General features: G+C 41.6%; 2 protein-coding genes across 26 annotated transcripts in view; one reads left to right on the top strand and one right to left on the bottom strand.

The window, feature by feature from the left end:
- Window positions 1–2345, top strand: part of DLG3 (discs large MAGUK scaffold protein 3) — a 56389-nt gene extending 54044 nt beyond the window's left edge. For all 11 annotated transcript variants that reach the window (XM_015278412.4, XM_046940960.1, XM_040700053.2 and 8 more), the window contains one exon: window positions 1255–2345. In XM_015278412.4, coding sequence (XP_015133898.1) covers window positions 1255–1361 — 107 coding nt within the window. In that variant the 3' untranslated portion in view covers window positions 1362–2345. The remainder of the gene's footprint in view (window positions 1–1254) is intronic.
- Window positions 1429–23924, bottom strand: part of TEX11 (testis expressed 11) — a 32165-nt gene continuing 9669 nt past the window's right edge. For 7 of the 15 annotated variants that reach the window (XM_040700052.2, XM_040700047.2, XM_040700039.2 and 4 more), the window contains 19 exons: window positions 22955–23036; window positions 22465–22543; window positions 21605–21756; window positions 20810–20895; window positions 20378–20515; window positions 19577–19679; window positions 18325–18449; window positions 17515–17600; window positions 16845–16892; window positions 16084–16124; window positions 14781–14867; window positions 13829–13917; window positions 13181–13297; window positions 12316–12388; window positions 11314–11460; window positions 10267–10375; window positions 9165–9285; window positions 8656–8820; window positions 5769–7579 (listed from right to left, as the gene is read on the bottom strand). In XM_040700052.2, coding sequence (XP_040555986.1) covers window positions 7508–7579; window positions 8656–8820; window positions 9165–9285; window positions 10267–10375; window positions 11314–11460; window positions 12316–12388; window positions 13181–13297; window positions 13829–13917; window positions 14781–14867; window positions 16084–16124; window positions 16845–16892; window positions 17515–17600; window positions 18325–18449; window positions 19577–19679; window positions 20378–20515; window positions 20810–20895; window positions 21605–21756; window positions 22465–22543; window positions 22955–23036 — 1920 coding nt within the window. In that variant the 3' untranslated portion in view covers window positions 5769–7507. Of the gene's footprint in view, window positions 4520–5768; window positions 7580–8655; window positions 8821–9164; window positions 9286–9325; window positions 9433–10266; window positions 10376–11313; window positions 11461–12315; window positions 12389–13180; window positions 13298–13828; window positions 13918–14780; window positions 14868–16083; window positions 16125–16844; window positions 16893–17514; window positions 17601–18324; window positions 18450–19576; window positions 19680–20377; window positions 20516–20809; window positions 20896–21604; window positions 21757–22464; window positions 22544–22954; window positions 23037–23924 lie in introns of those variants that run through there. The other 8 variants (XM_040700042.2, XM_040700043.2, XM_040700041.2 and 5 more) reach the window with 8 other exon arrangements.

Here is a 23924-nt window from a genome sequence, read left to right as displayed (position 1 = left end):
TGGAAGTTTGGCTGGCTTCCTGGGTCTGTGTTGAGGGCTGCCCAGCAATTTGTGCTTGCAGGGATGGGCTCATGACAGAGGCATCCCTGTGCGTTAAGGAACTAACGTTTGCAGTGTGTGATTAATGCTGGAAAATCACAGGCGGGCAAAGAGGTCAGGGCAACTGGTCTTCCATCTTTGCCCCCTTTGTGGTAACTGTGTCCTCCAAAGGCGAGGAATAGTAATCCTGCTAAACACTGCATTACTCACCTAACAGCTACTGTAAAAAAAATTCCAGGCAGAATGTTTTCCAAATATGGATCACAGCTGAGAAAATGTATCAGTACAAACAGTGTGAGAGCCTTCCCCAGAACTCTGCCTTGGGCAGCGCTTCCAGAGCTGCAGGCTGCTCCTTCAGGAAGAGCAAACACAAAGGAAATGTGCTCTGCAGTCCTGCCAAACCCCCAGCACGCCGTTGTTGCAGCTCACGTGGCCAGCAGGCTTGAGGCTGACCTGGGGAAGGAATGCTCTTGGCTGAAACCCAGCCTGGTTGAAAGGAGGCTGTAATGGGCAGTGAGGTGGATGCTGTAGGAAATGCTGTGCCAGGAGCTTACAGTGAGGCACTGGAGCATGGTGCTGGCTTGGCTACAGGCTGAGGGACCAGAGAGCTGTGGTCCATTTCCTGATGTAGGAGACATGCAGAAGCCTTTTGTGTTGCGTCCATGCTAAGCAGCAAGGCGCTGGGAAAGCACTGCTGCAGGAGCAGCAGCCGGGAGTTGGCTTCTTCCAGCATGGCAGTGCTGTCGTGAAGCATAGAAGTAACAACCAGGAGTGCTCAGCAGGGGAGCAGATCTGGGTGGGTGAATCCAGCCCTTCAGGGTATGCACTTGGCTCATCCTCGCAGTGCTCCACGCATTGCAGCAGAGTGGTGGGGAGGGGGGAGGCAGTGACCACAGAGCAGAGCTTGGAAGTTCGCACCCTGCCCTGGGCCCTCTGCCCGGAGCTCAGCAGTGCTGGGCCACAGCTCACAAAGCTGATTAGCACCGTTGTGCAGAGCCTGGTTGGCACTTCACACAGCGTGGGATCAGCGCAGCGCTCGCTAATCCCCTCGGACACACTGCATTAACCCTCTGTGTCACCGCGTGTCTGTTCCAGCTCCTCCAACGCGGGCTCTGCGTTCACTGTTGGCTGTGTGTTGCCGACCCCTTTGCTGCAGAGAAGGCCTTTCCGTAGCACGTGGCTTTGCTCAGTGTTGCTTGTTCTCTCCTCTTTCAGCCATCGTACAAGGAGACTCCCTCGAAGAGATTTACAGCAAAATCAAACAGATCATCGAGGACCAATCCGGGCACTACATCTGGGTCCCATCCCCAGAGAAGCTCTGAAGCTGTCCCCCGCCTGCGGGGACCATCTCCGACGTCCCACCCCACCCGTGCCCTCTGCCCCAAGGGGGGGGGATGTGCAAACGATTCCTGCCCCCTTTTTTAGATCGTCGCAAAATTGAGTTTTCTAGTCCTGTTTCTTTTGTTGGGATGAACTGATCTCATTCATCACGTGACTGTTCCCACCATCCCTGCATGGACCTTCCCACTGCTCCATTAGAGACAGATGAGAACCCATCCAAGAGTCGTTTTTTATTACTATTATTATTAACTAAACCCAGAATCCAGAAGGGAGGAGGCGGCTGAGGACTGACGTACAAACAAGTGGAACAGTGGACTCTGAAGACAAGAGCAGTGTCGGAGCTCCGGGGCACTTTTTCCAGGTGTGACTGCCTAGCAGCTCTGAGCTGTGCGACAGAACGGCAGCAGAAGGCATTTTATTTATCTGTATATGTAATTTATATATAATATAGAGAAAGATATTATATATATATTATATATATATCCATGTGGACTAGGAAACCTGAGGGACCTCTTCAAAGGTACTGTGTTATTGCAAGGATCTTTCAGTTTCTTTGTCCCACCCGCTGGGCAGAGGGAGTCCGCTGGAGCAGAAGTGATCCTGGCGGTACCACGAGCATCTCCTGCTGCCCTGCCAGCAGCCCCAGGTTGGGGAGCAGCACAGAGCCCCCCCAGAAGGGCCTGGAGCTCTGGGCTGACCCAGGAGCCACAGACTGAGCAGGAGGCTGCGGAGGGAGAGAATGGATGATGCTACATATTAAATTGCACATTGTTTTACACGCCACCGTATGTGTTTGCATGAGAGGTTTCCTTTTGGTTCTATTTTTTTAAGCTGATGTTAAACCAAAACCATATTGTGTTGCTGTGTTGGCTTTTTTTAAATTTTTTTTTCCATTATTCCTTTTTTTTTTTTTCTCTCTTGTTAATAATGAACTGAACGGGTATAAAATCCAGTTTTTTAACTTATTTTTTAAGCTGGCTTGTATTGTAAATAGAATCCGGATCCGAGGTGTTTAGCCAGGAAATACTCTACCGGCCTCATGAAATGGTGTACTTGCTGTCCTGTGTTGCTGTGGGTAACCCGGGATGTCAGGCTGGCCCTGGACCTGTGCTTAAAGGTGAATGATCCCTTCTGGTGTTGGCTGCTGCCACCAAGAGCCCCAGCTGTACTCTGGGTGGTTGCTCGCAGGCTTTCAGATTGGTAGGAATGGGGTGGCAGCTGAAAGCCTTCTTTTCCTCCTTCCTTCCCTGGTGTCACACTCGGTGTTCTGCTCCCTGCATGCATGGTGGTGGCTGTGGGTGGGAGCTCCATCCTCCAGCACTGGGAGCAGTGGGGAAGTGAGCGCCCACCTCCTGGTTCTGCCCTCTCTCTGACGTTGGGCTCTATGCCCTCTCTCAGATTTACCTTTGGGAGCTGCATTGAGTGCCTCCTGCTTGTGGTCTGGGGGGGATGGAGTCATGCACCGCAGCATCCTGTGCTTTCCCAAATGAGGCATCTGTTAGTGCTGGCCCTGTGCAGAGCGATGTCCCTTCTGGAGGAAGTTTTGGCACTAGAGTGGGGCTCCATCATGGGAATGGGGCTCTGTGAAGCTGTGGGGCAGCTCAGGCTTTGGGCTGCATTTTCAGGTGCTGACAGCCAAGGTGGGAGAGCCTTCTTACAGACTGCGAACAGTGCTCTCAGACACAGAGGCAGGCACCAGCAGGTAAGTCTGGGCCATCTTCTCTCCCCTTTCTGCATGGGGGTGAGTGAGTGCAGCAGTGCCAGTGCCCTTCCCTGGAGGTAATGGCTGTGGGTGCACAGGGCACAGTGCACTGCATGAATGTGAGCTGCTGCACAGGTGCTCTGCTGAGACACTGCACTCATCCTGCACCATTCAGAGCCTGCAGGGACAGAGCAGCCTGCTGGGCCAGAAAGCAGTGCTACAAGCAGACACTGCTGTGGACACAAGTGGAGGGGAGGGAGGATTCTGCAGCCAACAGGACCTACCCTAAAGGAGTGAACTTTGGATACTGCCGCGCTGGGCATGCTGTGGGTCCATGGAGCAGCACAGTGAATGCCACACAGGTCCTTGCAATGCTCATCACACAGTTCTTGTCTCAGCTGTTTTTCTAATAGCCTGTCTCTCCTCAAGCCCCATGGAGAAAAAGGTGATGTACTCCATGGCATAGCTGACAGCATCGAATTGATTACAGCGCTCGCTGGTTACCGGTGTTTCTTCCAAGGAGACGTATATTTTTAATAAACAGAGAGTTGCAAAGAACTCTGTCTTGGAGCCCTTCTTGTGGACTCTTTCCTTGTGTGCCAGCTCTGCTTTCTGAGCTCACCTTAGCAATTAGTGACAGCAAGCAGAAGGGCTGTAATGTGGTCACTGAGAGCAGCCTGGAAGAGAAAAGAAGAAAGGAAGCAGCCTTCCTCAGGTGCAGCCCTGATGAGGTCACAGGAAATCTCTCATGTTGTTGCCACACAGGTTGATGATGGTGTCATCCAACCCACAATGTCTTCTGGGTCACAGGTTGAGTTGTATGGGGCTGGTTCTACAAATAAGGTTTATGTGCTGCTGCGTAATGGCTTCTGTACTGGATGTAAAGGCAGCAAAGCGTGCATATCTATATATATATACATACAGTCCCACTAAGACAGAGCATCCTTTTTCAGCCTAACGTGTTATTTATACATCAGATGACAAAAAGTTGTAAAGAGAACCAGTTTCTTCTCGTATTTTTAAATACAGGGAGCAGGAGTGTTTGCTGGCAGACAGGTGTGGTTAATTGGTATGTCGTTAGCAGTCCTGTCTGAATCTGCTGTGTCACCGAGCTCAGCTATCTCAAAGGTGAGAGGGCTTTTGCTTTTTTGAATTTTGAAGGATTTTTTTCTGCTCAAAGTGCACACTTCTGTCTCTGCAGCTGTGGTTCATTAACCCTCCAGTCCTCACTAAGCCCAGGAGTGCAGCAGCTGTGATGCGATGGGAGATAATTTAATAATAGCTTTCTCCAAAGGTTTTTTCCCCATTGATGCCTGATGTGCAGGCAGCTGAATGGCTGCATGCCTTACAGATGCCTCTTCGTGCTCCCAGTGCTTGGCAGGATCCAGGATTACTCCTCTCTGCCTTCCTCAGCAGGACTCAGGACTCGGGCATCTGCTGCAAAGGAGGTAAAGTCACTGTCACGTTAAAGAAGGCTCACTCCATGAAGAATTCTTAGGTACTCCCTGTTCTTCAGTGCCTCTTTGTATCCCTTGCCTCCCAGATGAAGGGCACGGTGTTTGACTTGGATTTTTTAACACTAATTAGAACCGTAGAGCTGTTTGGGTCGGTCAGTGCAGCAGCTGCTAATGGTGGAAGCATGCAGGGGACGATGATGGAGTGACTCGCAGTATGGGGTTGGGACCACGCTGGGCTGACTGTGATATTTCCTTCCTATTCTTAGTTCCAGTGCACTACTTGATACAAACTTATGCCCAATCCTCTAATGAGCTTCAGTCCTCTTCCAATTAACTTGATTTCTGTTTACTGTAATCACTTCAACTCTCCTGGGCTTGACCTGAGCACTGGTGGCCAACCCGGGCTCTCTTCTGCCTCTCCAGAACACTGCAGCCTTTGCACTGACAAATGCTCAAACGCTATGGTGGGAGGTACTCCCAGCACATCCCCTGTGGAACGTTTCAAGACTGCATTTCCCCTGCTAGTCCAGGCTGTTGCTGCTCCCCAAAGAGTTAAGTTATCAGATTAATTAAGAAAAAAAAAAAGTACCGGCTTGAGGCAGAAGGATTTGTGAACTACTGCCCTGGAGGATACATCTGTGTTCTCAGAAGCTGGGAGGAACGCTGCACTTACAGAGCACACCCTGTAGTTTCCACAGTGATGTGCAAAGCAGAACCCACTGCTGCAATGCCACCTTCTGGAGCGATCTGCTCCCATCTCAGGACAAGCACCCGGACTCTGAGCAGAAACCAAGCTGTGGCACAAAGCTGATCGATAAAAGGAGAAGATGTGGGGAGCAAACAGCACTGAGTTTATTTTTCCTTATATGCCACAGTCATTCTAGAAGGACTAATGGGACTAAAATACACACTCAGCCTAGTAAAATAACCACTGTGCAGACCAGCCTGCATCTACACCAGCAAACTCAGCCTGCAAAGAAGGGTGATTGCACACAAACTACCTATTGGGGAATGGTCATTGGGAATCCAGCTCATTAAGGTCTGATTCAACCCAGAGAGAAACTCTTGCTCTATTTAAAAATTATGGTAAGTATTAAGCCTGGAATAAAATGCACAATGCAAAACATGAGCAGCAAAGAGGAGAGAAGTACTGTTACTAGCACATCCACTCTGCTAAAGTCTCTAGCGTAAGAGAAAACAAACTGAGCTGTTAAAAAATCAAAAAATTCTGGCTGTAGACAAAAACACATTTAATGCATGTTATCTTCCACTGGCTGTATGTAATTATCTGCCATACTTACTGGGCAGACGTGACCTCTTCACCTGCCTGTGCAAGTCAGAACTGAGGGCCATCATTAGAGGTAGCCTGGCAGGCACTATGGAGGTGCACCAGCAGCAAGGAGTACCTTAACTGTATGGCATTCATGGTGTCCACCATGTTAATGGGATGTAGCATACGTCTCCAACACTGTGATTCCAGCAGAATTCAGTGTGACAGTTGAGGCCTGGCTTTTTAGGGGTTCAGAGGTCTTTCTCTGACAGACAGCACATTGTTCATTAAAGATCTGAAAACAGCTGCTCACAGAGATCTAAATCTCAAGCAGTAAAACACTTCTAGCTCTCTAGTAAGCAAACATGAGGGCCCAAAATGACAGTAGGTGCAGCATCCTTCACAATTTCCTCTCACAGAAACAGCAGAAGAATCCACATACAGGACACATGCACAGTTACAGATCACACAAATATATACATGACCTATCACATGAAAGACAGAATCTTCCCTATTCACTTGGTTGTGCTTTATGCTTTCTTACTTCCCAAACTGAAAAGCAATCAGTGTGCACGTGCTAGCTATGACAGCTACCCACCTCACCTTCTAAATAGGCACTGATACCCTGAACCTGTGGTTTTATTCAAGCACCCTGTCAGCTTTTTTGGTGGTTTTGTTGTTTTTTTCTTTTAAATTTGTATAATAAATACCTCTAGCTGCTGCCAGAACCTACAGAACTTAACACTCCAAAGCCTTCATTGGACCACACTGCCCCTTTCTCCCATCCCAGTCACGGTTATTTTCTTCCAAAGGACTGGGCACAGCAGAAGATGCACGCACTCTGACCTTGTGCTCATATACACTCACAGTGCAGCCAAGATTTATGCCCTGGAGGGTGACACCAAGATATGTCATGGAGTGCAGTACAGAAGATAACACACAGACCATTTCTTTTCTGACTTCTGAAGCTGCCGATTAAACAGCAATGGTTGCACAGAACTAAGATCTCTTAACCTCACTCCATCATCCCTATCCACACTGAATTTCAGATGGGATATATCACTTTAGGTGATCCAGCTGTAGTTGGATCCATCCATTTACCACCCTGTGTTTTTATGTGCATTTGGGGGCACCTCATGCTGAGCTCTGACTGTTGCAGCTAGCAGTCTATTAAAAAAGCAGTACATAGTAAAAGCTGAGGCTTTTTCCTGTGAGCTGCATAGCACCTGCTCTTTTCTATTCTAAACTGTGATCCTGGAAAACAGCTCTGAATTCTTGTCCCTACTGAGATGGACTGAAAACTAAACCATCTGATAAATATTTATGCAGCAAGGCAGCTATGGCATCCCAAGGAGATGCCTGGTCTTGGAATACTTTCATCATCCACAGTGCCACTTACTACTAAAATCAGGTATTTCAATTAACCTGTGACACAACAGCAGAACCATCTCAAGAGAAACTTATGCATTTATTTCTGCTACATAAGCTCCACAGAATTAAATTCTCCTAGAGGGAAACAGAAACATTTATTCAATAAACACATCCGGAAACATACATAACTTAACTGCCAACAAGAGGGAGATCCTGCTTGCTTTTCCACTGCTCCTGTGCCCTTGTGCCCTTGCAAAGCTAAATGCCTCTTTCCTTCAGCAGGATGTTTCCAACTGCTGTCCTCCTTTTCTGCAGTTGTGGCTATCATTATTCTTCATTTGGAAGAAACTCTTTTACTCTGTCCAATTTGTCCAGAACCTCACTATAAAGACCAATCATCTGGAGAATATAAGCACGATGGTCGTCTCAGGCAAAAAGGATGCATAAAGGAGTATCATTCAATAGGTAGTACAAAGTAGTGGCAGAGAACAGGAATAGGGAAGTAGGTGGGAGACTAAAGCCTGCTTCTAAATCTAGAATCTTGGATTGATGCAAACATTTTGGCACAGATTGAAACACAGGGCTTTAGCTTAAGTTGTTGGCACCTCACAAAGGTGGATTTATTTATACTGACATAAAGCACAGCTTATGGCTGAGCTTTATATCAATTAATAAACCTGTTCTTATTGTATTAACTGATGTGCTTAAAATAACACAACGGTTGCAACCAGCTCCTGATTGATTGTCTTGTACATTAGAGAATAAACCATGACTACATACAGCAGCCAGGCTATACTGTGCTGCAATCAAGATAGGAGCACCAGCCAAAACACTGCAGAGAGAAGCTTACTTGTGACAGAGTAAGAAGCAGCATTGCTGCTTTCTGCAGAGGCTCTAGCTGTGAAATTTCTCCCACAAAGACTAAAGAACAAGCTTGAAAACATTCATGCAACAGGTGATTTAAGTAAACTGGTACAGCATCCTGCCCTTAGTGAAATCAGGCAAGGTGCAAGGAATTCCCCATGGTCACAAACAGCCTCACATCTAGTTCCACTCACCCAGCTGTACAGTCCTGTCAGTAAAAAGACTCTGCATTACTCCTTCTACTGTGCATCAAATCTATTCCAGCCTGACTTAGAAAAAATCAATTTTGGTTCCCCCTAAATATGCAAGGCCAGGTTGGATGGAGCCCTGGGCAGCCTGGTTTGGTATTAGATCTGAAGGTTGGTGGCCCTGCATGCAGCAGGGGGGTTGGACCTTCATGATCCTTGAGGTCCCTCCCAGTCCAAGCCATTCTATGATTCTATGCAGGTGCCACACTGCTCCTGAAAACCTTTAAACCACAGGTAGTGGTTTCTTCACTCAGATCCATACCTTCACAACAAAATTTCACTTCCTCCCTTCCACGACTAACTTCTACCACATCCAGCCCAGACATCCACTCCCATTCTTATTTTCCATTTCCTTACACTTACATGGCCCTCATAGCTTCTCTTCAGGGATCCTAAATGATTGAGGAAACGCATTCCTAATCCGCACCACTGCTCTGCTTCCTGATATTTACCAACAGTATACTGAAATATTCCTGTGTTCCAGGCTCTTGTCATCAACCAAAGGATCTCCATCTCTGGGTAACTATCCTGGAGCAGCAAACAGAATGGGAGAACAGTGATGCTTGTTTTTTTTCCCCTACACAAGGGACAATTCTTTCAGAGCTATCACATAATTCACTGAAACTTGGCCTTAAATATCTCTAAAAAAGCCCTTACAAAATGAAGAAAAATTCATAGTACAGTTATAAATATCCAAAAGCCATTTCTATCGAGGTAACTTCAGTACATCTTTTACTGAAGAAGTCTTAGCTGCTTCATATATAACACTGAATAATGTTTTACCTACTAATTATTCTTAATTTGATGAAAAAAAAATGTTTTAAATGTGCTCAGAATCATTTCCCAACCTCTCATTTTCCTGTTTAACTTACTGTGCTGCTGACTACACTCAGAGCATCCTCAAAGTAGCCCCACACCTCCTGCAGTACACAGGCATCCAAGTCTGTCACTCCGGTTGGCAAAGAAAGATTAATCAAACTATGCAAGCATTTGCTGGGAATCAAAACAGAGTGAAAGAGGAAACATTAAATACCACAAGCACAGAGCAAACAGCTACATTTTAGCACCAGCAGCACATTAACTTGTGCCTTTCTGATTGCCGTCCTGGTACATCCACCTCCATGCATACTGCATTCGTATCTGTACAGCAGAGCATACATGTTCCTAGCATCAGAGCTCACTCATACAAGCTGTGCAAACACAGACCCAAGAGCAGCAGTACTTCTGTATTTTAATTGCTGGGCTTGTAGCATTTTCATGGGATGCTAAGCATGGCAGCAAGGAAAAAGAGAAGAACCTTTTCTCGTTTACCAACAGGAGCTAAGTGCTCAGCTTCCTCAGAAAAAAGTTAACAAATGCACAACTTCTGAAAACAGATCTATCTTTCTCAGTGTGAAAAGAGAAAGAGAGTAGCAATGGCTGCCTCTGCCCACTGGTTGCAGTACAAAACTTAGTAAGAAGGGGAAAAAAAATCCATTATGAGATAGAGCTGAGAGAGAAGGACACGTCATGTTGTTTTCCAGATTCCACAAGCTACAGCTGTTACAGAGCTGGTTACCCAGCAGAATAAATTGTGCATGTGCTACAGCACCTTATTGCTAACTTACACCTCATGGCTTTCTTCTTAGCCTTTAATTTGTCTTAATTTTCTAGTTTACTACTTCACTGCCGCAGAGAAGTATTTGGAACAAACACTTCTACAACAAGAAACAGCCAGAAACACTTTCTAGACCATTTTCCTTCCTCAATAGATTCATTTATTGTAAATATGACTTTCAGAAAACATGCCTAGCAAATAGGTGGCAGTTAGCACACCTGTTAGACAGTCACACTTCAATGGTAGATTGGTTGGCCAGTAATTAGAAGAAGCTTAAACAAGCTTAAGCTTAAAACCCACTTTTTCCAGTTGAAGGCTTTATTCCCTACCACATTTCAAACCACAGGCTCATGGCAAACTTATGTGATAACACTAACCTAAATTTCACAGCATCAGTGGTAGTTTCCTTTCTGTAAAGGTTTAGTGCACTCTTCAGAGCTTTCTTACACAGCACAGGATACCGAGCTGGAGGTTCCATTGCTAATGCTGTGAAATAAAATAAATTTTAAAAATTAAAGAAATGGAGAAGAAGAAATGACTGGAGCTAGACTCTTATTTCATGGTCAGCATTTGCTTAGTGCCTAGGCTGGTCACAAGCTAGTGCTTCTCTACTATCTTCTTAGTTGTAGACTCATCAGTGAGAACTACAAGCAGAAGCACAGCAGATTATCCACTGCTGCTTACTTCCGGTGCAGTAACCTCAAAATAGCAATGGGCTCAATAGAAACAAGTATTATTTTGATTGTCTCCTAAGGCATGAAAATCTAGATTGAAAAAATAGGCAGGAATGGGATTTGAGTACAATTTTTTCCCCCACATCTATCTCCTTAAGACAGCAGAGATAAGCAGGTGCTTACACAATTGTATAGAATCCCTTCAAAAGTTTTGCCATGGTGGATCTACATTTTACACATCTTTTTTTGTTCTTATGCTATATACTGAAGAAAACATGACTAGTACTTTGTAATGAAGGTGTAGTATAGCATATAGAAGGATTATTTACAAATTAACTACACTAAGCTGAAAAAGCAAATCTAGCCAAAGTCTGCATCCTAAAATGTGTGTGTTGGAACATGGAGCACCTAGGGCTGTTCTCTTGCCTTTACCAGTTCGGAGCCTGTAAAAGTTTATCTGAACAGCATTTTCCAGACTCAAGACCTATACAAATGTCTCAGGTTCTAGGAATTAAAGGACATCACAGACTACTGGTTCACCATCCATGTAACACAATGACATTTCAAAGTATAGATCTCCTAATACGGCTGAGATCCTAAGCATCTTTGTTTCAGGACACAATATTAAGCTCATTTTCTGCATGCTGTACCATACACAATAATCCCGGTCACCTCAAATGTACAGGAAAGAGTGACATAAGCTGTTCCTCATGATTTGAAGAACTATGCAAGTACAAATGCAGTCCTTACATGCAACTATTTCTAGCGTCTTGATCTCGTGTGGTTGCTCCCATACCGACTCCATGAAGTTATTGAGTGTTGGATCATTAAGCTTGGATCTTGCTTCAAATTCATAGAGCAGCAACAAAGTGTCTGTTGGGTCTTTAGAAAAATCTCCTATAGGAAAGATAGATTTGCCTGTATGTAATGATCCATTTTCTTAAAGCTAAATTGTGCATAAGGTAAATATTTTACTTCCAACAGGCAGGAAAACCATTAACATCCTCAGATTTAACAACAGAGAAAGTGAACTACTCAGAAGTAGTTGTGGACAGAATCCTCATATGCCCACCAACCCCACACTTCAAATCCGGGTTGTCTGTTATTGGCTAAATGCTTGCAACCTAGATGAAAATAATAGCTACTAGGAACGCCAATTCAAGGAATGCCTAATAGAGTTTTTCTACTGATGTATTACCAAAAAGAGGAAGCATGTAGCCTCTAAGCTAACAGCCACACAGCATGCCAGCTATCACCAGCTGAAAGCCTTCCAGTCTCCAATGATCAGTCTGATCTATATTGACATGGAATTGTCAAGGAACAAAGATGGGTTCTGGCACTTGAGAATATGGCAGTAGGTCTTTCTGTATTCTCTAATGCCTTCCAAGGGAAGGCAAGGTAAAACTATTAAAGCCATATCTTACACCAGACTCTAGTGCAAGAATGGAGCCAAGAAAATAGTGCAAATCTGGTACCAGTCTAATCTAGAGCAAAAGGCTTCCAGTTTCCTAACAGTGAAGATAGAAAAGTCAACTCTGTTCATTCTAAAAAATCATTCCCCACTTCACGCCTGTACAACAAAAAGCCAGCAATGACATACAAAAAAAGCCATAGTTGGCACTGCAAATTCTCATGCTATATTGCCACATATATGTTTCAGCACTCCTCAACACTGACAGTAATTCCACATGCCCTGTATTTTCAATGAATACAGTGACTAAGTGTGCTGAACAGACACACTTTGCAGCTTACCCGTTAATTTCAGAACTTTCCATATCTCTTTGCATGCCTGGAGATGTTGGAGAGCCTGATTCCAAAACTCCACCTGATTTACAAAAAGTTAAAAAGATATTTTTGTTATAGTTTTACAGGAAAAGGGAATGTACAATTCACAACTGACAAAAGGAAAGACTTTTCCATGCCTAATTATCTAACAAATGCAGAACCTGCCTAACTAGCATATCATCCTCACCAGCTCCTGGGGAGTTTTGTTTTCTCTCTATTTTGTAATTACCTCCACTACTCAGGCAAAGTCCCTTCACACTGAAGGTTCTGTTACTTCAAAAAGGACCGCATGTGTCCCTCAGGGACATCATCTATTTTCTCTCTTGAACGTGCAATAATCTTATTGAGACTAACAAACCACTGAATCCCACAAAACAAATTCCTTCATGTCACAGTAAGGAACACACCCTCAGAAAGGATGTATGGGGAAAAAAAAATAAAAAGGTGAGCTTTCTCATAGCCATGCAACCATATTGGCAACCACTTTCAGCAATGGCATGATCTTAAAGATGCAGTAACTATTTAGCAGTAGATTCCTCACATAATAAACAAGGTAGATTGAAGGTCCTTTAAGAAAAGGCACTGTCTCGACCTTTTGCTGATACAAACCTGTTCAAATCTATTTAAGTCAATAGAATTACTTTACAGAAATCCAGTATTTTCAATTCACTGGGTGTACTGATTCTACTTAGCTCTGGAAGGTTCCCATGCTTACACTTTCAATATCCCATTCTGAGTAAAACAACTAAGGCTTCAAAATCAAAAGTAAAAAAAATAGTGAATGTTCATTTCATGGGTATATATTGAATGAGGCAACAGAACAACACCTCACCTGCTCAGAAGGTGTTACTTCTTGTCTCCCCAGCTCCAGATCAATTGCAGCTGCCATTAACAAGCATGTCTTCTGAGCAATTAGAACAGCTTTGTCAGAAGGACAAAACTGGGACAACTGAAACCAAAAATAGGAGCAGGTAATGGGAATTGTGCCTATATAAAGCAATTTGCATATTGAATAGAGGATTGTCAAGTATCTTCTATGACTTTTTCAGTACATAGGGTACAGCAGTGCTGGAGTTAAATATCTATATATATATATAAATTTACAAATATAAATATATATATATATATATATACACACACACATACATACAAAAAAAGCACAATGTTGGTAGAAGCTCTGCATGAAGATTTGGACTCCAGTACTTCTCTGCGTAAAATGTTTGTATTCATGATCCAGTTCCCATATATGAGAACAAAGGTACTTTAGGAAGATCTCACTGAAGTCTACATTTCTTACCACGTTTTCAAGGAACAGATTGTAAAGTATAACACTGTTTACATTTTATATTACAAGGTCATTTTTTTCTGACAGAAGTGCTCCATTCTCAGAGCACACAAGGGCTTCTCCAAGGAGATACTGATACATGGACGTAACTTCTAACAGAACTAGACTGATGACAGTATTAGCAAGAGTACATACCTTGAAAGACAGTACAAAAAAATCCCTCATCTTTTCAGGGCAGTCCTTGAGCTGTACAGCTAAGTTCCAAGCTAACAGAGACACAAAAACTGAAGATTAGAATAAAAATCTAAGACATGTTACTGGTTATGCCCATCTAATCTCCAGTAATAGGCAGAACATATTGTGCAATTCAATTTCTTAATCAAAACATCAACAGGTCATTTAATGGCAAGAGATACCTGTATTAGTGATTTGTTAACATACCTTATTCCTGCTTTCAAACCTTGTTTTAATAATTTTATCACAACCAAGTGTTCATTCTAACACATACACTCCCCACAAGAGTATGAATTGCAAGAAGCGTTTTCTTGTTAGTAAACAAGATCAGAATCTGAATAAAAATATTGACCAGTATTCCCAAGAGAAGTAATTAAACAGAACCACAATCACACCATTCACCACTGATGGCAGCATATTCATCGGAACTTTCTAATGCTGATTTAATCTGCATAAGAACATGCATACTCAGTATTTGTTGCTATTTTTTTATTGCCCTTAGCAGTACTTTTTTTTCCAGACACTAAAGAAAATCACGGATATTTTCTATGTGCTTGATCTTGTATTTGACTTCAGTAACATAATCTTGGTAGCAAAGGGCTAAGCAGGAGAAAAAATATGAGTCCTGCATAGTTGTTATCATGGGCACATACAACTCCTGTGGTAAAGAGCAGTACTAACCTCCCCATCAGTCACATAGACCTCATGCAAGTATTTGAGTTAAAATATGAGCTATACCAGGCAGTTTCAGAAGACAAAAAATGCAAAAGCAAATTGCATTTGCATTTAAAGCAAAGACTGCCAAAAGTGACACCTTTCATAATACTGCATCTTCAAACACTTCCTTCTTCCTTAAGATTATGCTAAGTGGAGGTGGAGGTGATTCAGTTTAGGTCGTAAGAGTGCAGCTTACCAACTTTTCTAAACCAGTGGGCTTCTGAAGTCCTTATGTCTCTTGTCAAATTCTCTTCTGTGAAAGGCTCAGCAAGTCTCTGGTGAGCTGCAGAAAACATGTTGTTTAGGAGATAGGTTACATTTTCTAAGCAGAATACAAACATTTCCAAGTCTAATAACTACATTACAAATACCATTTTTCCAAAGCTCCCATGTAATCCCTGCTGAAGGGTTATTCTCACAACTTAAATCTAATATGATTGGCCACAAAAGCTTAGGAAAAAAACATTGGAAGGTGTCTCAAACAGCATTTAGGATAAGATATAAGGCTCCCAATAGGTACTGCCTCTTCAAAGTTTATTGGCTCTGAAGCCTAATGCAGAGGAGTTTAAATGAATCTGATCAAAAAGTTGGGCGGGGATTAAATTTAATAACTGTTGTTTAAGAGTTTTCTACAACCTTTATTTCTTTTACTTCTGCTGTTCATTCTCTTCTGTAAGTCACAGTCAGTCAAGAACAGCCAGTATAGGAAAAGTTCTGTATCTCATTAACTTTCTTTTCCAAGACAGGAGGAAAACAGTAGAAAAGACTAATGAAATAAGAATTTATGTTGATGGGAAAGTCTTCTTTAAAACTCCTGTAGGTATTCCAAAGCAAACAAGACAATTTTTTTTCGATGAATGGCACAGTTTAAAAGTAGCATCCAATTTTGATGTCTGTCCTCATCTTTCAGCAATTTGCTAATACTTGAAGTTTTCTAAGCCTTCCAAGGCAAAAAAAAAAAAAAACCAAAACCAACAACTTTAAATACCTCCCAAAACAGCTAAAACAGCAAACACCATCACTGGCATTTAACTGACACCAACAGGAAGCTGTGCTGCTAATTGACAGTACAAAACCAAACTTCTTCCTTTTGTGGTAGCTCTGCTACTGAGAGCACCAACTTTGTTCCTGACAGTGCAGTCAGAGTAGGGACAGACACCTGAGGCCACTCAGGCTGTGATTTTTACCCAAATATCTGTTGCTTGCACGCGTGGCCTTATGAAGAACTGATCCCTCTTTCCTCAGCACAACTGCCTAGAAGAGCCTCTGGTCTGAGAGAGGCCGCCAAGCATAGGCTCTGCTAGGAACAGCACTCTATAAGCTTTCCATAGCAAAAACCTTTAGGATTGAGATCCAACTGCCCAGCACTGCTGAATCATCAGTTTTAATATGGGAAGCTGAGAACCTGGACTGAAATAAAGTCAGTATGGACCTAATCATATCATAAAACGTTCACACATGGAGGAACTACAGAAAATGTAAACACAACAAAAACATACCCAGGGTCAAATAAGTCAGCATTGACTTGATGTCGTTATCTCTAAAATGGAGAAAAAATCAAGTTTTAGATAACATTTGATTAATTTTCTTACAATAGAACACATTATTGATGCAGGAAGACAACAGTCCCTTAATATCAGATATGATCATTCTTCTGACAAATATATCAGGCATTAGAAACCTCTAGCATTTGAAAATGCAACAGGAGTGCAGAGGGCCTGCAAAAGATTTTAGTGATCTACAGCAGTGAAGGTCATTGTAGAAGTGTAGGAGATTTTCTCAGTCACTAGGTTGCAGTTAGGGGCTACAGGTTAATCTTCTAATCTCACTGACATCCCGTGTTTTCTTGCCAGCCAAAATCCAGCAGTACAGTTCTCCTCCTTCCATGCCATCACACTATTTGCAAAGTGGCTAGCCTTCAGCAAGGGAAGTCTCACTCTCAAGTTCTCACTCAGAACTTCTACAGGATATCTCAGCCTTGTGTAAAGGTTAAAAAGAATGCTTAGCTCATACCCCCATTAAACAATAATTGGACATCTTAGTGATAAAACTGGAATGCAAAAAGCAAGCATTTAAAGGAAAGGTTATACAAGCAGATGCCTCTGTGTGACATCATTAGTTCACGATGGGAAGTCATCTGCGTGGACTTTTAACTAGCAAAAAAACTAATCTCTTGATTTTTCCATAAGAAAAAAAGTATATATTACACTATTTGTATAATTTATCAACCATAAGAATACATTTTTACAGACGCACTCACCTTTTCTCTTCTTTTTCTACTTTCGACAACGTAAGACGAACCAAACATCTGAATATGAGAAAAAGCAACCATGAAGAAACAAGATATTTTTTCCCACCAGTGTACTTTGCCCTCAGGTGTCAGAAAGGATCCCACCTTCTTCTTTATGCCATCAGTCCACATAGCTCACAAAAGAATTTGGAGTCAAGCTGAAAAGTATATTTAATACTTCCAATCCCGTTGCCTTATTTTATATACCATTTTGTTAAATCAGATAATAGAAAGTAAATAAGTGTACTTTCAAAAAAGTTTCAAACAAAAAAGGAAAGAATAGGTTTTTCTTGTAGTATTTGTTTTTATAGAAGTGATAGAATCTTTCAACAAGAAGACATCACTTCATCACAGGATACAAATGAACTGGTATTTTCACCATATGCATTGCTGCAATCTCATTAGAGGTGCTGTTGGTCATTTGTTCATATCACAATGAAGTCATAAAACTCAGAGCTTGCCTTGTAAAGACTTGAAATGTATACAGACTCTAGGAGTCTGGGCCTGAGGTACATCCCCAGCACTAAAAGCTGCTAACTAATCTTTCATCTACTCTGCTTTCCAACTTCCTCAACAAAATCATTTATGTTGGAAAGAGAAACCAGAGTTTTCTTTCCTCATGAATATCTCAAATCCTCACTTTAAAGCTGCAAATACTTGTTGGCAGTCTTGTGAATGTTCAGACAGGTGCTCCAAAGCTCTGATAGCCACAACTTGTTGATCATTCTGAAAAAAAATTAAAGCACAATTTGTATGAAGTGTATTTGCTCAGTTTCCACAAAACAAAACAACAAGAGCAAAAGATCCTGCACAGAGTTTCTCTCAAAGCTGAAAGAAAGCCATAAGGAAAGATACAATTCCAGGTGCAAAGAGCCTAAAGCAACAACAGGACCAGTACAATTTGGGAAGGACTTCATGCCTCAGAATGCTATTACAGCCCTACAAAGCGTCCAAAAGTCTCTTCTACTAATGCCACTGCCATCACTCTTCAGGCATCACTGTCACTGACCAGTGATTTCTTTATTGAGGCAAACAGAGGGACAAATGATTTTTCAGTCCTTCATCATTGTCTTATGTAAATTTGTACAAAGGTTCCTCTAGCATTGCAAAGATAAAATCCCAGAGGTAGGAAGAAATGTAACATTTTGCTGAAGAGAATTTTACAAAAATATGCCATGACATTTCCAGATGCTAACATTTACAATTCAGAATCACTTATTTTCCAGAAAAATAAGTATATGTTAAAATAACAGTTTATTCACATATGAAGTCAATTTCCACTTTGCTTTACACAACACATCTCAGAACATACAGCGAGACTTTGGTCACACAACCATTAAATACTCCAAAATGCATGAAATAGAAATACTAAAAGTAGGCCAGGTTACAGAGGTTACAGCGTTCCTACTTATAGAATAAGGCAAAATAAAGACAGTGTTATCTGTTCTACCTCTAAAGCAATGTGGGCAGCTAAACTCAGGAGGTTGGTGCTTGTACTCTCATCCACTATCAGCTTGTCTTCATGTTGAGATTGCTTCTCTGCTAGCTTTCCCATTTCAATAATTGCTTCCACAGCTGAAATGTACATAGAGAAAAATCAGTTGTTGGGGCCTTTTTTGTTTGGTTGGGTTTTTTTTCAGTTGAAGCAATGGGAAGGTGTAAAGTTCCACTGTTTTAATAAGGTTTTAGATACAACTTATGAAAGGCTGTAATTTTATTTTTTTTGTAAGAAAAATCAAGGCAAGAAAACCTGACCATACCAGAAGCTCTCCACAACTATGTATTTCTTCTCAGAGGGGCCAAAAAGGCATTCTAAGCTCCTAATCTAAGGAAACAGGGATGCCACACAAATGAAACTGCATCTACATATTCTTAATTTTGCTCTGCTGAATATCTTTTTGTCGCAGAAGACTTTATTTAATATACTGTCTGGGCATGCTTCCAAGCTCCCACATCTTGGTTCTTGTTAAGGCTGCTGCCGCTTTTATGCTCCTACTGTGCTGTGGTTCCCATTCTGTATTATATGAGCAAATTAGGATGTCATTTAAAAGACGTATAGAGAATAATTAATCAGCACAGAACTCATTGAAGAATAAGATCTGCGTGTTACTCTGTATTCTGGTTAAGTATATAGACTCTATTTCTCAATTCTAATTATTTGAGCTAAGATTCTCATTAAAATATGAAATGGCAGAAGAAAGAGTCTACAGACGTATGTAATTCTGTAAGTCATCTCAGTCAGCTCATGTATTTTCTGGTAACTTCAGGCTCTGCTTGATCAGAGAAATCAAGAGCAGTGATAATGGTTCAGCTAAAGTTCATGTAGCTCTGGAGCATTTTTCCAGCTGTACATGCTTATAAAAGAACATTAGAAATAGCAAGTCTACAATGATTCTCACCCTGAGATGCTGCTCCAGATTTGCCCACAAGATTAGAGAATTGCTAGCCAAAGCCTCCACCTAGACAATATTCCAGGCGTGACAACAGACTCTACACATATTACATGCTATGTGTAAAAAAACATCCCCCTCTGACAGCTCAAAATCTACAGCCTGACAGTTTCAGTGACCTTATAGACCCTTCTCCTATCTTCGCTCTATTATGTCTTTCCCAGAATTAACAGTCCACGTCTGCTGAGTACTATCTACAACACTCAACACTTCTGATCATTGTAGTGGGCCCTTTTGTCTTTCAAGTTCTACCTTTATCAGTATCATTCTCCATCACTGCAATCTTATAGACACTGAACTGAGTAAAGATGCTGTTTGGATCACACCTTTCTGCTTCTTTAACTGCCTCTTTAGCCTATACACAGAAAAGATAGGAATTCAGTGTGATGTTGCAATAGGAAAGAGCTAAAAATTGTAATGGTTTCACTATAGATGTTTAGACAATTACTGTACAAGTTTGGTTTGGCAACAACCACCCTCCTCCCCCCCCCAGCCAAAGAAAAGCGATCAGAGCAGAAGATAACACCAAGGGCAGACAATGACTATAATGAGGAAGAAAGCAATTCCTCAATTAGAGTCACAGAATTAGAAAGCAGGAGAAGCCCTGAGAATGCTGAAAGATTAAACTCCCTTCTGCCACTTCGAGCTGCGAAGTTCAACGTCCTCGAATCAGAACCTAGACAGGTAATGCACATGCACTTCTCTGCAGGGGTGAGGACTAACATGCTGTGGAAATTCTAGTGTGACACATCAAATATTTTTTCTGCTAAGGCCCATGTGTCTTGAAGGGAGGATGGCCCCTAATCTGAGAAGAAGCCTGATACTCTGAGGTATCATGGTAAAACAACCTGTGGATTGTTTCCCCTGTGACAATGATGGGTGATAGAAGAAGCCCCCAAAGCAGTGAAGATAACTGGTGTATCTCTCAGATAATGAAAGACAGGCAAACATAGTTACTCCTCTCAATGCAAAAGAGGTACAGGAACACAAATGTAAATTAAGTCCAAATGATATTGCTACCAACACAAAAGCAATGTAATTAAATAAATATACCTTGTCAATTTGTTTCAGATGAAGATAGCAAGAAGCCATATTTCTCTGCAACTTAGCCAGATTCTGATCTATCTGCCCAGGTGTATAGAAGCTGACAGAATAGTTGTACCAGTGAAGAGCTTCAGAATAGCTTTTTGCCTAGGAAATTAAAAAATAAAAGGAGGAGGCATGATTAATTGCCCTGTTTTCCTAAATTAATTTCCTAAATTAAACAAAACCATCCTAGGAAATGAAAGATTCAGATAGTCAAGTATATTCTAGTGTAGTCTTTTTTCCCAGAAGAGCAGTCACTGATCCTATAGCACAGGCATATTAGTTAGGAGAACAAATATTTTACCTATGCCTGCTCTTATCAAAGACATACCAAAGAAGTCAGAAAAATAAGATCTTCATTTTCACTCATACAAACAACAACACTACATGGATCCAAACCTCATAATGTTTGGCAGCTGTGTCCCACAAGATGATGTGCAGTCGGTTCAAGGTTTCAGGCAACAGCTGTTTCCCAGTATAGTGACCTGAAAAGATACTGTAAATCATCACTTTACAAGAACTTTAAGAACCACATTGAGAGAACTACCTATAAGCTATCTATGTTTAAAGCAACTAACCCATTGCCAAAAACAAGAAACAAAAACACAGCACAAAACACAGCTTCATCCAGGACCCAGTGCTCCATATCCTGCTTCTGGAAAGAAAAAGTAGCAAGCAAGAAAATAACTATTGTCATGCTTTAATGATGATGGTGTGGCTTCTGCACCTAGCTAAATGCTACATAAAGCACAGTCTGATTTCAAGCAGATATCACAGTCAAAAAGCGCTACTGTGCTACAGGTGCAAAGGACCTGAAAAAGAAGCTGTAATTCAGCTGCTCAAACAAGGACATGCAATCTGTTTTAATACAGACACAAAAATACTTTGAGCTGGATGGACAAAGAATTAACATCACACAGAATTTCTAGCAAATGTTTATGTTCCCACATACATCAATCTCACACAGCCTACACCAAGAAGGAGGAACTGTTTTAGCAAGAGAATTTAGCCTTAAGCTTTATCGTGACTGTCATTCATTATGGAAGTTGAGAGTTGCCATGCAAAAGAAACAGAACGGAAGGTAGACACAAACAAGAAGAAAGATGAGAATATATTAGAAAAATAAAATCAGAATTCAAGGCTAGCCAACTAAGTGTAGCTTTCAGTAAGTGGCAGCAAAACAGGGATACAGACCTATAATAATTTCTTCAACCTTTTGCTTAGCAAGCAGCTCCCTCTTATTCTGCAGCAAGAACTCGATGTAGAGCAGGGTGACTTTTCCAAAGTCAGGTGAAGCTTCAAATCGTTCAGCAACAGATTTCAGAAAATCAAAGCCAACTGATTCCCTGTTCACATTGACAGAATTTTAAGAGGCTGCACATAAAAAGGTGTTAATTTTCCATTCTAAAGAGTAACGCTCACACCATTCAGTATGTTTCTCATTGGTATTTCTGGCACACAACCACATTGACAGAGTGAATCAAGGTATGAATGCACTGTAGTTCATCTATTCTGTAGTTACTTCCTATTAGCACATCCTTGTTCTACAGTATTCACAAGACAACTTACATCTCACAATAGCAGAGTTAGAAATTACTGCAAAATAGAAGTGCATATGTAGGTAATCACGATGGAGCAGTCCACACTGTGAAATTTCATGCCTCTGCCTTGCAGTTTGCTCATCCTCATACTGTTTTTCATTGGGATTCCAAAATCTTTAATTTTCAGTGATGGTCAGTTTACAGGGAAGAAAAATGTAATTCCAGACCTATGGCAAATACTGTAACTACATGGAGATGATCCTGATTATTCCAAAGTAAGGCTACAGTATTGCAAATTGCCACTAGACATTGTTTCTCACCCTGTTCTGATGTTGTGCTAATATGTATCACCTTGCCACTGCACAGATAGGCTGCCTCTCAAAGTGGCTTCCCTTCCTCTGTCAGTTTCTATTTAAAACAAAGCGTCACTATGTAATAGATGATCTTTGCACATAGAAGAGCAGCTACAAAGCCCAAATACTGTGTTCACTGCACTTAGTGGGGCTTTCATACCTTCCATGCTCCAGCAGCAGTTTGGCAGTATTCAAACAAAAGTCTAAAGACATCTCATGGTGCTGGAATTCTGCAACAGCTAGACAGAACACAATGCTGTTGAGATTATTCAACCAGCTTAGGGCACATGACTGCTCAATGTATGGTCTTACAAATTCTTTGGGGGGAGGGGGAAGAATATAGTACCAAGGAAGAATAAGACATGTAAACTGCGCTTTGACTTTCCTTTCTCTGTCTCACAATTAATGTAACACTACAGAAATGTGACAGACTGACAACCCTGGTATCCTAGCCCTGCAGTTCCTCGGCTAACATTGGCTGTTATGGCCAAAATGCCAAATCAGAATTGTGACATTTAGCATATGAAATTCCTCTAGAACACACAAGAAGGGGATGTTGGTTTTTTTCTTTTCAATTCATTTACTCAGGCTGTCCAGTTGAATATGGAATAGTATCACCTTCCCACGGCACCTATACAGAACTGTGATACCTGAGCTGATGCCTTCATCTGATGCTCCACTTTTAAGAAGAATTTTAACTTTCAGAAAAAACCCTGCTGGATGCAAATTCTCCTGCATAGGGAAAAACAATCCATCACTTGGATATTCTACCATATGTAGAAATTTAGGGCAGAACAACGATGGGGACAAGTAGAAATAATGAAGGCTTTATACTACAGCTTTCATTAAAACACAGTATATATCAAACTTCAGAATACAAAACATATACTATCAAAACACTCTTCCATTTCAGAAAGTTTTCTGAAGGTAAATACAGAACACAAGCTGCTTTGGTGTAGCAGTAATGTATCAAAGGAGTGGTTTAAATGCACTGTCACTTACCCTGACCACACCAGCATCCTCATCATCCCTGTCTGAAAGTTCTACCACTATGTTGAAAACTGAATTTGAGCTTTCACTTCAAAGAGGATTTTATACTTACAATTTCTTTTGTGTGAATCAAATAGCAGAAGTTTAAGAATGGTCAACCAAAAACAAACCGAACAGTTTTGAATTTAAGTTCCTTCAGTAAACTGAAGACACAGAAGAATAAAATTAATCCAGCTCCTTACATGGCAACTGGAATTTCTATAAGAGCATAAGATCTCAGTGCAGTAGCTGCTTAGAGATATATGAACTTTCTTCAGCTACAGTTCTTTTTTCAGATTCCAAAAGATAAACAGTCAAGCCAGTAAGGTGAAATAGTTAAATTGCTTAAAATAAGGTTGCTGTTTGCATGGAACTCTCTTTGCTACTTGCTCGAACATTTGTAAAGGTAATGAGATGGGGACTCAAAACGTAGTCTGGGGATAACCACTGTAACCCAAAGTCAGACAGTTTTCACACCATTTAGTCACATCATTATCAGAGGATCTCCCCGTTAACAGAACCACAGGGCAGCATCGCTACTCTGCAACTATATACTGAGCTGTGTTTCTCTAGAAAAGTACAAATATCAAA

This window comes from Gallus gallus, chromosome 4 (genome assembly GCF_016699485.2).
Source record: "Gallus gallus isolate bGalGal1 chromosome 4, bGalGal1.mat.broiler.GRCg7b, whole genome shotgun sequence".
Lineage (NCBI taxonomy): Eukaryota > Metazoa > Chordata > Aves > Galliformes > Phasianidae > Gallus > Gallus gallus.
This window is presented reverse-complemented; position numbering and strand designations above follow the sequence as displayed.